Source organism: Poecilia mexicana, unplaced genomic scaffold (assembly GCF_051168715.1).
Source record: "Poecilia mexicana isolate PSO_F unplaced genomic scaffold, ASM5116871v1 scaffold_5, whole genome shotgun sequence".
In the NCBI taxonomy this organism is placed as follows: domain Eukaryota; kingdom Metazoa; phylum Chordata; class Actinopteri; order Cyprinodontiformes; family Poeciliidae; genus Poecilia; species Poecilia mexicana.
The window spans coordinates 17,501,537-17,516,117 of NW_028263374.1; the positions used below are offsets into that span (position 1 = coordinate 17,501,537).

The window sequence follows — 14,581 nt, forward strand, 5'->3', positions numbered from 1 at the left end:
CCTGTATGTCCTTTCGTTGCTCTTTATACTGATCAGGGTGTAACACACTGACTGAAAAAAATAAATCTCTTCATGTTCAGCTTTAGATCAAACCTCAGTAAACAGTGTTTACAGAATAACTTCAAACCATTTACAGATTATACTAGCCAAGGAAATCTGCCTATGGATTTTAAAGGTGTTATTTGGTTAGCGAGTAAAATAACTAATTTTATTTTTGCAGTAAAACATTCAGTTTTTTGTGTTTGCTCTTATATTCTTTTAGCTGTAGTACCCCCTCTACACTCAAGGGGTCAGCACCTCCCACTGACAAACAACACATTTTCAACTTCCGGACAGGAGTTTTCAAAGAAGGCTAGCTAGCAACATAGCTAGCTTTGACTGTTTTTTGCTCAGGGAATTAAAGTGACATTTTCCGAACTTCGGTAAGATATGCATCAAAAACGTAATATTTTGTTAGTTTTGGACTTCTTTATGTTTTGTGGAACTTTTGTTTAATTAACGTTCTTTTTCATAAAAGCAGCAAGATAACTAGAATGGGTTGCTAGTAGCCGCTCATCGGTTTGCTTTGTTTCATTCTAGCCGTAGCAACCCGTTGAACGGTAGTTCCTGCTTTAACTTTGTTCTTGGTGGGGGCGTTAACAACTGATGGTCTCTTGAATTAATCTTATAACAGATTTTTATTCTTATTATTTTATTTGTTTGTTTTTCTGGATCTTTACTTTAGCTAGTGGGCTAGTCTGTTGTTAAAGCAGTCGGCAATGTCGGCGAACTCTAAGAGGAGAAGAGCCACCTCTCCCTGCAGCAGTGTCAGCGGAGGAGGATATCCTGAGGATGCATCTTCGACCGCTGGAAGCGGCAGGAAGAAAAGGAAGATATCCAACGTCCCCCCTGTTGACACGGTGAGCGCGCTTTTCCATTGCATGATTACACTTAATCTGACTGGACTTTGTTTATCGTAAGTCCCGATCTCAACGGCTGAGTGTGTTTTCCTTTTGCCCCGTTTGTCCTCCAGATCGCTGTGTGCCATGAGCTGTTTAATGCTGTTAAAGACTACAAGGATGATCAAGGGAGGCAACTTTGTGAAGTTTTCCTTAGGGTACCAAAGAGAAGGTAATATTTAGAAGTCCAGCGCCTACTACTATAAACCTACACTCCAAATTTATTGGTTCAGTCTGAGCAGCTTATTAAAATTTGCCTTGGTGACTTATGTAGCAGGCTGTAAAATATAGATAACATTTCACTTTAACTGTGTTTTACTTGACAAAATAAAAGATAAAACATTAGTAGGTATGTTAATATTATTTTTAAGGTAAGGTGATTCATTTTCTTTTTCTTCTTTTTCAGGAATCAGCCTGATTACTATGAAGTTGTCTCCCAGCCAATTGATATGACGAAAATCCAGTACAAACTGAAGTCAGAAGAATACAATGATGTGGAGCAGCTTACTGCGGACTTTCAGCTCATGTTTAATAATGCTAGAAATTTCTACAAGGTATATTTAATTTGAGATTGTCATCAGGAGTAAATTTGAACCTCTTAACTTTGCTGCTATACAGGCTGTAATCAGCATTTGCTGTTAATATGAGCACGAATTTAGTTTTATCTTATTTTGTTTAACCTTTAAAAATAGTAAAATTTAGCCCTTTAAACTTCTTTTCTTGGTAAAAGCCCAACTATACTGCTACATCGAAACAGAGATTGGGAGCATCCAATTTGATTACAATATATTCTTAATCATAAAGAGGCCATTTTATAACAGAATGACATTTGGGGAAGGGATTGACTATGGGTATTGATGTAATCAAGGCTTGTAATGGGCATTGGAGATTTTATAATTAACTCTCTTCTCTGTACCAAATAGTCAATATGATTTAAATATCTGATGTAGCGTAGAAAAAAATAAAATAGGATACACAGTGCTGTTTACAAAGAAACCAGCAGATAGACAATAGTTTACAGTCATTTTAGCTAAATAAATAGTCCAAGTAAATAGAAAACATGAACTACGGTAATGCATCAGGAGAAAACGCTGTTCTTGAGTCTGCTATGCATTTAGTAGAGCTTCACTGCCTTCTATAGTGAGGGAGTTCAAACAGATACCGTCTAGGATGGAAGGGGTCAGAGGACATTTTCGTTACCAGGCTAAGGAAGGTGGCATCATAGTCCAAGAATGGCTGCAGACTGATGACGATGTGCTGGGCAGTTTTATTCACTCTCTGCGATGCCTTCCTGTCAGTAGCTGAGCAGCCACTGCGCCTCCCTCGCCACATTACCATGTGTGGGATAACGCCAGTAAACACAGCCTGTGCAAAAGAATTGTGACAGTTTTGATCTCTAATTTTTAAGTGTGACTAGTGTGGCTGCACATCTGATGTCCCACCGTATGCTTGTGTCTAATCAGAGTGACAGTGAGGAGTATCAAACAGCGAGCAAGCTGTGGGAAGTGTATTTGCAAACAAGGAATGAATTTGTGCAGCCTGGAGATGGAGATGAGGACGATGAAGAAGGTGACGACATGATGGCTAATCCAGGAATGTCAAATGAATATGAGGTAAGTGTTTGTGAAGTTGCTAATGTTTATCCGATTGTAACACAGCGACTACAATGACTTTGACAGACATGCGGTACTATTATTTACATTGTTGAACCTCTAACTTGCTTATTTGTATTTTAGACATCGGGTAGCAGTCTGAAAGAAGTGCTGGAGCAACTCTTGGAGGCCATAGTGTCACACACCGACCCCTCAGGCCACCTCGTCAGTGAACTATTCCAAAAACTGCCTTCCAAAGTGGTTAGTATTCAGACTTGTAATAATACCAGTTAATTGATCATACTTACTTTCAGGGTAATAAAAGCACAATAATATCATGAGTTGACACATTAAACGTTCTGTATTCTTCTCATCTCTTTATGTAGCCTTGATTCCAAATTAAGGCCCCAAAGTATTATTTATTTCTTTTAATGCTGACATGTTTGATTGTTTTGTTTCACACCTTGTCTGTCCTTCGTAGCAATACCCAGACTACTATGCTATTATAAAAGAGCCAATCGATCTCAGAACGATTGCTCAGAGAATACAGGTAACCTGTTTACTCCTTTTCTGTTATGCTTTGCAAACTTGTTTCACAGTTTTACATCTGCGTACCGGTACTTGACTGTTTTACTTTATGTTAACAGATTGGATACTATAAAAGTGTTCATGCCATGGCCAAGGACATTGACTTGATGACCAAAAATGCCAAAACGTACAATGAACCAGGATCTCAGGTTTTCAAGGTGGAATCTTTTCTCTTTCTTGATTTTGATATTTTAGTTGTTCCTAAAATAATCTAATCACATTTTCCTATTTTACAGGATGCAAACACCATTAAAAAAGTCTTTATCCAACGCAAGACGGAACTCGAACATGCTGAGCCTACTAAATCTAGCATTCGTATCAGGTACCCGTATAGTTGCACTTCTTAAAACCACCAAATTACTCAGACAAATATGCTTTTAAATTTATGGCTCTCCTGCAGAAACCGCAAATCAGGACAAGCAGATCGCTTTTCTGGTGTCAGTGTTGCTCTTCATTATGGTTCGGAGAGCGAGGATGACCCTGTGCTTTCCGGTAAAATTCAGCATTTTGGACATGGAAAAAAAAATAAAGCTACGTTCAAAAATAACAGTTCAAACTGTAAATGCTTACAGGCTCTGTCTGCTACGACGAGGGCGAGTCAGAGGCAGAGAGCCAGAGTTCAAGCATGGAGATGAGCAATCCAATCTTCCAGCTGTACGAAGCCGTGCGGGGGGCCCGGAACAGCCAGGGCCAGGCCTTCTCCGAACCTTTCCAGCAACTGCCGTCCCGCAGGGAGTATCCTGATTACTATCAGCAGATAAAACAGCCCATCTCGCTGCAGCAAATAAGGTTTACTACGTTTCGATTGACTTCATTGACTTTTCTTCAAATTATTGTTCTACTGGAAGTGTGTATGGGCAAAAGGAGTTAAAAACAAGGTGCTACATTTACATTTTAGGGCAAAGATGAAGAATGGCGAGTATGACAGCGTGGAACAAATAGATGCCGACCTCAACTTGATGTTTGAGAACGCAAAGCGCTACAATATGCCCAACTCCAGCATATACAAACGAGCCTTTAGGCTGCAGCAGATTATGCAGGTAGTAATTAGTTGTTAAATGTGATATTAGTCCAAAACAACGAAAAATATTGAATAGATAACGTATTATGCGTCTCTTTCTGTTGTCTGTTTAGGCAAAGAAACGGGAGCTTCTGAGGAAAGAAGAGGAAGATGGAGATAGCATTTTGTCATCTGATGCAGGAAGCGTCAAGAGGAAAAGGTTATAGGATCTTAATGTTAAGCATTCTTTAATAATTCTAAGTTGTTCATATCCTTACGGTTTGTTGTTTTTCTACATGTGTCCAGCCACAAGAAAAATATCAAAAAGAACCGAATGAAAGCGTTGTACGCAGCAGTGAGTGAAGCCAGGGAGGCAGCTACCAGCAGACGTCTGTGTGATCTTTTCATGGTCAAACCATCCAAGAAAGATTACCCTGACTACTATAACGTCATCCTCGAACCGATGGACCTGAAAACCATCGAGCACAAGATTAAAAACGAACGCTATGGCAACGAGGAGGAGCTCATAGAGGACATGAAGCTTATGTTTCGTAACGCTCGGCATTATAACGAGGAGGGATCTCAGGTCTGCAGCAAGACTTCTCTTATAAAATATTAAACATTTATTTAGGGAGTTGCAGTTGCATTTAAAAACTAATTTTGAAAGGCAATACACTTTTCTGACGCTAGGTTTTGGGTTTATGCAGGTGTATAACGACGCAGACGTTTTGGAGAAGATACTAAAAGATAAGCGGAAGGAGTTGGGGCCACCACCAGAGGAGGAGGATGTGGGATCACCTAAATTGAAATTACGTAGGTGTTGTCAGTGTTTGCCGTGTTTTAATTGACCTACTAGACAGACTGGATGTGCTGCAGTCAAATATATTCAATTCATACATACCCTTTGATATATTTTGCTAGTTACAAATTTACAATTTTGTTTATGTTGGAGATTTTTTTTTTTTTTCCAGTTTCTTTATTGGCTTAGCCCATTTACACTCCGGCGGTAGAAAACCTGGACTATTCTTTTATTCAAAGTTGACGCTTAGTCAACAAGAACTGTAAAAGGTCTTAAAATAAATCCCTCCTTTACTTTGGTCTTATAATGTTGAAGAATTGTTTTAATGTCAAACAAGAACACTTATTCAGTGTCAATACGATGTCACAGAAATAATGGTGGTTACTAACTCACTGGTTAATCAATTGAGTGTCTTATAAGTCCCTTTAAATTTAACTGAAGCATTTTTTTTAATTTATAGTTTACATTTTTGCGTGCATCAGAGTTTCTAGGTAATTCTAATTGGTAAGCCGCCTGAAGTAAAATTGTTAGTCAAAAGTATGCTAAGATGGAACTTTTCTACTAGAAAATAGTCAGATAGGTAAAGCATGAAGGAAGATATCATTATGTGGTATAACACCTTCCTATTAAGTATGATGGAGCAACTATGATGCTTTGGGCTGGTTCCTCTTCTAAAAGCCTCATTTTGTTAAATGAAATCATTAAAGTAGTAGGACATAGAAAAAAAAAATCTAGAGTCTTTGCCAGTAATTTAAAAATAGGTCATCTGTGGGTCTTTTAAAACCCCCACCAATATAGTGACCAAATGTACCATCTAATCTTAACATGTTAAGATATAGCTCTTTCAACAAAAGAGGTTACATTTGGGCTTTTTACACATCTTTATAAGGTGTGCCGTCATATTTTGAAGAAGTTTGCGACCTGCTTTGTGATTTGATTTCATAACGTTTTATCCGACATGTCTTTGTTTTACAACTCTCATTTGCAGTTTTAACACGGAGTTAAATTTTCTATCCCCAGGAAAGAGTGGCGCTTCTCCAAAGAAGTCCAAATACCTCACCCCTCTCCAGCAGAAATTAAATGAGCTCTACGACGCCGTCCGAAACTTCACAGACCGCCGAGGTCGCCGTTTAAGCACGATCTTTCTCCGGCTGCCGTCTCGCTCCGAGCTGCCCGACTACTACGCCACAATTAAACGACCCATCGATATGGAGCGCATCCGAAGCCACATGTTAGCAGGCCGCTACCAGGATGTCGAAGCTCTGTTCGAGGATTTTGCTCTCATGTTCAACAACGCCTGCATCTACAATGAGCCAGAGTCGCTGATCTACCGGGACGCTCTGGTGTTGCACAGAGTGCTACTGGAGACGCGGAAGCAGCAGGAGCGAGGGGAGGACTCCGGCCCCCCTCCCATGGGACCCCTGGTGCGAGAGCTGATCAGGAATCTGTTTGTGTCGGTAATGGGCCACCAGGACGAAGAGGGCCGATGTTACAGTGACTCTCTGGCTGAGATCCCTGCTGTGGATCCAAGCGCCCCTGAGAGGCCGATGCTTAACTTTGACATCATCAGGAATAATGTGGAGCGGGGTCTTTACCGGAGACTGGACGTTTTCCAGGAGCACGTGTTTGAGGTGCTGGAGAAGGCGAGAAGGCTGAACAGGTATGGAAACTTAAATAAAAAAAAAACATAAAATATAAGTCCCTCTGAAAATACCTTTAATTTCAGTATGTAAAAAAAACATTTGTTTGAGAAAAAATGAGTTTATGATGAAAAATCTTAATGGTAAAATGTATGTCTTCCAGTTATTTGTCAAGGGTAGATTTTTATTTATTCACATATTTTGTATGCTAGTTTTACAATAACACTTAAATCAACTTTTTATTGTAACCCCAAGATGTTGTATTCTTAAAAGCAGAGTTTTAAGTAAAACAGATGTTCTTTTGCAGAGATGATTGTAACTGGGTGGTTTATCTTTCACCACAATCTTTACATTCACTCACTGATATACTTTAGTTGATAAATAAAACATTTGTTTATAGTTGTGGTGATCTTGTTTGTAAATATCAGAGTGATATTAACTCATTATAATGTTTTTACTTACTTGATTCTAAATAGTCTTTAGTTGAAAATAGTGTTTCTTGTTTACATTAAAATGGCCACATCGTCTTGGATCATAACACAAATACGGAAATGCAGCTTAAATGTTTTCTGATATTTAATGTTGTCGATAGTAATATGTCTTATTCATTTAATTTAGCTTGCTGTTTTGACTCATGTTTTTCCCTTTGCTTTACTTTTGGAAGCTGTATCTTGTGGTTGAACATACCTTTTTTTTCCCCACTTAACAGGACTGACTCTGAGGTGTTTGAGGATGCTGTTGAGCTTCATCAGTTTTTTATAAAGATCAGGGATGAGTTATGCAAGAATGGAGAGATCTTACTCTCTATTGCCCTCAATTACACGTTAAAGCACCTGCACAACGATGTGGAGCAGGAGAAGAGGGAGAAAATCCCTAAAGAGATTGAGGAAGACAAGCAAAAAACAGAGGAAGAGGAGGAAAACAAAGGTTTGTAAATGTTTGTCTCAGTATGGGGTGCTGTGGTGATGCAGGGGCAAAGCACAACCCACATATTGAGGCTTTTGTCCTCGTGCCGGTGGTCGCAGGTTCGTCTCCCGGCCTGGAGACATTTGCCGCATGTCATTACCCTCTTTCCTGTCAAACTACTTTCAAATAAAGGCCACTAGAGCCAACAAAACCTTTGAAAAAATGTTTGTCTCAGTATGGTGGAGATGCACCAACACCTCATTTCCTGGTTGTAACCAGTTTCTGGCTTGATAGAAAGAATGACTGCAAAACAAAAAAAATGAATCAATTTATGTTATTTGACTTGGTGATCACAAATTAGAACCAATTGAGAAAAAAATGGCAAATTCTGACCCCTGTCACTTGGTTGCTGCATAGCTTCATCACAATGATGTGAATAAGACTAAACTTTGTTTTTTTCAGCCCATTTAACTCATTCTTTGGGTTCTCATTTACAGAGGCGGAGAAAGCAGAAGACTTGCAGAAAGGGGCATGGCAGTCTGAATCAGAATCAAAGATTGTTTACAGTGAAGAATGCAGCTTTGAGAACAGAACTTACCATGTGGGCGACTTTGTTTATGTGGAGCCATCAGAACCAAACCTGAAGCCTCATGTTGTCTGCATCGAACGTTTGTGGGAAGATGAAACAGGTAAAAATTCTACTTTCTACCACTTAATCTGCTCTCGGGAAGTAAACCATTGATACCCTTGTTTCAGTCTACTGAACAAGGGTTTTGAAAATCTCTGTGTTTTAATCTTTCTTTACTTTTGTGTCGGAAGGTGGGAAATGGCTCCACGGCTGCTGGTTTTACAGGCCCAGTGAAACTTTTCATTTGGCCACACGCAAGTTTCTGGAAAAAGAGGTCTTCAAGAGCGACTACTACAACAAGGTTTCCATTAGTAAAGTTCTTGACAAATGCATGGTCATTTTTGTGAAGGTAAGACTACTCTAAAATGAAAATATTAATGAAAACCAGATTTTTTTAATTCAATTATCAAATGTATTTATTAGCAACCTTCTGCTTTGTGTAGGATTATTTCAAGATGCAGCCTGAGGGCTTTAAACCAGAGGATGTGTATGTGTGCGAATCACGTTATGCTGCCAGAACCAAGTCCTTCAAGAAGATTAAAGTTTGGGCCATGCCGGAGAGTTCTGTGAAACTCGTACACCGAGAAGTTCCTCTTCCTGTTGTTCGTGTAGCGTCAATGTTTGCCAAACCTGACCTGGAAAAAATGGCAATGTCATACACCGGCCATGGCAATTTTATTGAAAAGGTCAGACGATGTCATGTTTTCCTGAATTAAATACTTGACATTATGGTTTAAAGATTTTGCATACATTTATTTACAATAGCAAAATTAGATTAGTTGTTTTTTTTGTAAACTTTAAAGAACAACTGTTTATTAGTGTACCTCAGAATTATGAAACTGGAGTACTTGCTCTGCAGGGAATCTCACTTTAAAGTGTAATCTTGTAGTTGAAGTAATGAGAAAAAGGAAAATTGATTTCCCTCATGTATTGTGACCAAGCAAAAACATTTATTATTTTCCATGTCCTACAGAGGATTAATTAACTCCTAAGGTAGCTACCCACTTCCTGACATGGGACATGGTGACTAAGGAGTTGTCATTTCTGTGTACAAAACATTATGAAAGTATAAACATCTCTTCTGTGTACATTCATGAATTAACTTAGGAGAGAGAAGACGTCCCTATGGAGATGAGTGGAACTGAACCAGGCTGCCAGTACTATGAGCAGTTACGCTTCAACAACGTGTGGTTTAAAGTGGGTGACTTTGTTTACATCCAATCACATGGTTTGTCAAAACCTCGGGTTGCCAGGTTGGTGAAAGTTCACCATTCAATCAATTGTTAAGGAAATAATGTTTTAATTAATGCTGGTCCTGTTTAAAGATGATGTAGTTATTGATTGATTATATTTTTTGACTCCTCTGCAGGTTAGAAAAGCTGTGGGTACAGAATGGAACTACCTTTCTCTTTGGACCCATCTTTATTCATCCAGAGGAAACGGAGCATGAGCCCACAAAAATGTTCTACAAGAGAGAAGTGTTTCTGAGTCATCGGGAGGAGACCCTGCCCATGTCTTGTGTCATGGGTACTTTAAAAAAAAAAAAAAAAACTCTTTCTGAAACTTTAGTTCAGTCATTTATGTGCAATCATTCAGACCATTAGTATCCTGATTCCCCAGCCACTTGCTTAGATTAAGAAGCTAATTGACTGATTACACACCTAATGTCTTAGAGGCAGTCCCCTTTTCCCCCCCCCCACATATTTTCTTCACATTGTAGTATATGTGAAGTATGTGATCCCCAGAACAGCGGTGATAAAGCTTACATTTGAGTGTTAGTATAATTCAATAACAATATTTCTTTCTCTCTGTCAGGTAAATGCATGGTGTCCTCTTTTAAGGACTACCTGTCCAACAGACCCACTGAGTTTGCAGAGGAAGACATCCTACTGTGTGAGAGCCGTTACATTGAGACAGAGAAGACAATGAAAAAATTCAAGGGTTTGAAACGGTTCTCGTACACCTCCAAAGTGGTGGAGGATGAGGTCTATTATTTCAGGTTTGGGAACTAAGTCATATTATTTGATTTCCTAATGGAGCCAATTTGTTCCCATTTGTTTCACCTTTCGTTTGTTTTGATGTCTTTTACAGGAAGCTGATAGTGCCGCAAAAGGAAGCTTCACCCTTCTTGGACAAAAAAATAGATGAGCTTGAGGTGAAGCTGGCTGACATGGAAGATGGAGATGATGACATGGATGACATGGATGAAGATGAAGACGCTCCAACGACGCCCTCGATGCCTCAGATGCAATCCTCTCTTACAAGTGACATGGACATTTTGTCGTATACACCTCAGGTATTCATACACTTCTAAAGACCCTAACCCTAACAAAACTACATTTTATTTTACAATCAGAAGCTTCAACTTCTTACTGCTGATGTTTCAATGGACTCTTTTGTTTTTTCATTTATTATTAAGGCAACTCCTAAGGTAAAAGGCTTGGCAAAGAAGGAAGGAGCCAAGAGAAAGATCAACATGAGCGGCTACATTCTGTTCAGCAGTGAAGTGCGAGCAATCATCAAAGCTCGACACCCCGATTACTCTTTCGGGGAGCTGAGCCGTCTTGTTGGCACGGAGTGGAGAAACCTTGAAGCTTCTAAGAAAGCTGAATATGAAGGTGAATAATTAGGACCTGAGAGCCGGATCAGGGTCACTGTGTTAGCACACGTCAACCGAGAAACTGGTTTTATGTTTCAGAGCGTGCCGCTAGGATAGTGGAGCAACAGGAACGTGACAGGCCCTTCAAGCAAGGTTCCCCTAGAGCAGGTACCCCTGTAGGGGCACTGATGGGGGTGGTGCCTTCGCCTAGCACTATGGGAATGATAAACCAGTCCATGACACCTGTGTCAGGTAACCCCTCTCAGAGACAGCACGAGTGTTTGACAACAAGGCAGCAGGAAAATGAGGCTGGACTGTTTGAAAACCTTGACCTTCCTTTAACATTTTAGGCCTGTTTTGACATAAATCCACATTCTGGAAGCATTTCATTTCTTCTTTTGCTTCTATTACATATTTTATATTGTCATCATCTCCAGTTTCATGTGTGATTTTGCATGACAGTGACTGCATGATTGACTTTTTAACCAGGAATGTTGTGTTATCAAGTTTTCCATTTAATATACAGTTTTTATTTTTTTTAACATTCATTCATTTTCAAACATGTGCATTGTCAGCCCCTTTCACACACTGCGTCTTCAGCATTACCAGTTTTTGCCAATTAGGTGTAATTTTATTTTCTAATAGTTCACACAAAGCTTTTCCTTATTCCTCATTCATGCATGTATGCATGTTGTTGTTGTTTTTTTTTTCTTTTGCAAATGCTGACCCAATGAGAGACGGAACATTTTTCAGTCTACTTGAAATGATCAGTTTGGGTTAAATGAAGGAACTTTATGCTCACAAATGATTCCTAAGGTCATATCAATGTTATGGCTTTTTACTCCCTGCTTAAGCTACACTGCCTGTCCAGGAAAGGTTACACACACCATTATTTTTTGTTTGACCGCCTTTAGCTCTGATTACGTTGTACATTCACTATGGCAACGAAGTGGTAACGTTGCTAAATCAGACAAACTGCAGTGACAGCAGATCGTAGTATTGCTACACATGCTTTTGTTCTGTTAATGCTAAGCATTATGCTGCCTGGTAAATTAAAGTCTTTTGTTGTGATTAGCCTCACTAATCAGTTTTTCTTTAGACTACACAACTGCCCAGAGTTTCTTTTCACATTGTGCAAGTGGAGACAGGCTTAATGTCACTATTGAAAACTTGGCAAAGTCTGTCTTCATTGCCTTTTTACCTTCATAGAATTCATCCATGATGCTTGCATATAAACTGAAGTGCTCAGCATATTTTTTTTCGGGGTGGGGGGACAATAAACTTTCACACTTCCCATCCAGTGTAATTCTTAAATAGGGAGGAAACTTGACTGAAACATAAACAAATGTTCTGAAGGTGCATGTGTGAAAAGGGCAAATGTGTGTAGTAGCAGTAGTGCATGTTGTTTTAGAGTCAGCTGCATGTAACTTATGCATGAATGTGTTGTGCTCTCCTCGCCTTCTTCCCAAAGGCATGATGGGAGCTTACGGCCCACCTTACATGCCCATGCAGGGCCCCCACGAGGGTTTGCTGAGTGTGGCCTCAATGCCACCTCACCCCGCAGGGGGTCCTAACCTGCTTCCTCACCATCTCCACCAAGGCATGCCAGGGTATCCGAGCATGCCACATCAGGGTAAGGGCCCGACTGTCCTAGCCACACCTGCTCAGTCACATGCGGTGGTGTCTCTCCTGCTGGAGGGGTTTACCTGGTCCACAGGCTACAAAGCCTGAGCTACACACGGAGCTGAGAAAGCTCCCCGCTCTCAAACAGCCAACATTCACTCACTTAACACACCTAATGTACAACATCCATATTCATACACATATTGCATGATAGAGCTGATACCAGATAACTAACATTTAACTGATATTGATAGACTAACAATTGTAGAAGTTGTTGTAAGTCCTAATGTAAAGGAAATCCAGCAATAAGAACCGACTCAGGGGTCTTCTTAAACCTAATGCACGTTATGTCTTAAATTAGGTATGATGGGAGCTGGCATCAATGGCATGGCAGGAAGTCCTGGGCAAAGCAACTTCATTCAACAGGTGAGTGATTTTTATTTTTTTTTTTAAGTAAATAATCATATTTAGTGTGTTTATGGTCATATTGATTCCTCATTAGCTGCACTTAAATGGAGAAAGCGGTTATCGTAGTGATCCAGCAATGTTGTGATTAACATTCAGCTTTGATTTATTTTCTATTTCTTTCAAGCCTGGCATGTTCAGTCCAGGACAGCATGCTCCTCCTCCATATCCAGGACAGGGCCAGCCGTCTCATTTGCAGCCGACTACTCCGATGTTTGTGGCACCACCACCAAAAACACAGAGGGTGCTCCACTCAGAGGCCTACCTGAAGTACATAGAGGGATTAAATTCTGAGTCAAACACTGTCAGCAAGTGGGATCAAATGCTGAAAGGTGCTTCTTTCTGCTCCCTTTAGGCTTGTATCTATTTGTTTGTGTAAATTCTATGAATTAAGTTGCAAGATCTACATTTTTAGTATTTTTTTCTGGATCAACAAAACTTAAAATATGTAATTTTCATGGTTTTACACACTTCAATAAACATGTGTATGTGGTTTTGCTTGTTTAGTTTTCAGATGTTTCATACCCCTTGATTTTTTTCCACATTTTATTGGACTGCAACCACAAATTTAAAAATAAAGTTGTGTGTAATCCTTAAATGGAAGGAGATAGATACAAGGTTTTCAGTTTTTTCCCTCATAAAAATCTGAAAATTGAGGTGTACATCTGTATTCAGGCCCCCTATGTTAGTATTATGGAAACCACTTAACTCAAGTACCAGCTGCAAATCATTTGGAGTCTGTTTCTATAAGCCTTGCTCATACAGAGAATAAAACGGTTGTATGTTAAGTCATTGTCCTAGTAAAATGTGAATCTCTCCCATGGTCTCAAATATTTGGTGGCTTCAAAAGGGTTTTCTTCTAGATATGCCTTGTACATATCTGCATCCAATTTTCCATCAACAATGAACAACTTTCCTCTCGCTCATGAAAAAAAAAAAAAAAACTGTTTCCATCACCATATGGGGTTGTAGGAATGATGTATTCAAGTTCTTGGTTTTCTATGGAACCTAGCACCTGCATGTAAGCCAGAAAGTGAAGCTTTCGTCTCATCTAACCAGAACACATTTCCCTTCTCATTTGTGATTGTGCCATTCTCTGTATATCCAAATGATTTGGTGCGCAGTGCTCCATGGGATTTTCAAAGCTTGTAATATATACTTCTTTGTGTTGGTCTCTGACATAAAATCTCAGTGAAAAACGACTTGAAGGCTGTTGTGGTAACGCAAAATGTGGAGAAGTTCAGGCAGTTTGAATATATTTGCAAAGCATTGTTTAAATCGGTAAATTCTTTCCTTTACAGCTCAAAGACGTGATGCCCACCTGACCAAAGAGCAGGAGAGTCGGCTTCCAGCACACTGGCTGAAGAGCAAAGGAGCTCACACAACCATGGTGGACGCATTGTGGCGTTTGCGTGACCTAATGTTGAGAGATTCTCTGAATATCTGTCAGGCATACAACCTGTAACCTCCCACATAGAACCACTCACCTCAGTAACGACTCTTTATCCTCATGTTCTTAAACTGCTAGACCATAGAAGCAATATTTTATAGTGAGTAATGACCACTTTTATATTTATCAGCTTAAAAAATGGACTTCATAGTGTGTGTTTTTTAATACAATTTGGAATAATAGTGACGCTAAGCCTATAATTTTATTTTAAGTTTTTCTTTTTTGAAGTACTTGTGCAACCAAAATAAAATTATGATCTCCTTCTACCTGCTGTAGGTCTATTTTTAATGCGCTTCCAAATTATTTTGGATTTTATTTGAAGTACTTCCTGTCTGATGTTGTCATATCCTGGA

General features: G+C 39.5%; 1 protein-coding gene across 1 annotated transcript; it reads left to right on the forward strand.

Annotated features, from left to right (window-relative positions):
• The first annotated feature begins 312 nt into the window (after positions 1 to 312).
• On the forward strand, positions 313 to 14,494 carry LOC106909713 (protein polybromo-1-like). Its single transcript, XM_014976147.2, has 30 exons — positions 313 to 422; positions 725 to 899; positions 1,013 to 1,110; positions 1,345 to 1,492; positions 2,402 to 2,551; positions 2,675 to 2,791; positions 3,012 to 3,080; positions 3,178 to 3,276; positions 3,355 to 3,440; positions 3,519 to 3,610; positions 3,691 to 3,907; positions 4,017 to 4,158; positions 4,253 to 4,338; positions 4,425 to 4,704; positions 4,826 to 4,931; positions 5,938 to 6,577; positions 7,267 to 7,484; positions 7,961 to 8,152; positions 8,283 to 8,440; positions 8,535 to 8,777; positions 9,199 to 9,344; positions 9,461 to 9,618; positions 9,907 to 10,090; positions 10,183 to 10,387; positions 10,511 to 10,709; positions 10,790 to 10,942; positions 12,162 to 12,323; positions 12,675 to 12,739; positions 12,906 to 13,110; positions 14,080 to 14,494. Exons 2-30 carry the CDS (start codon positions 759 to 761, stop codon positions 14,241 to 14,243), a joined length of 4,923 nt encoding a protein of 1,640 aa, XP_014831633.2. The 5' UTR covers positions 313 to 422; positions 725 to 758; the 3' UTR covers positions 14,244 to 14,494.
• The last annotated feature ends 87 nt before the right edge of the window (positions 14,495 to 14,581 follow it).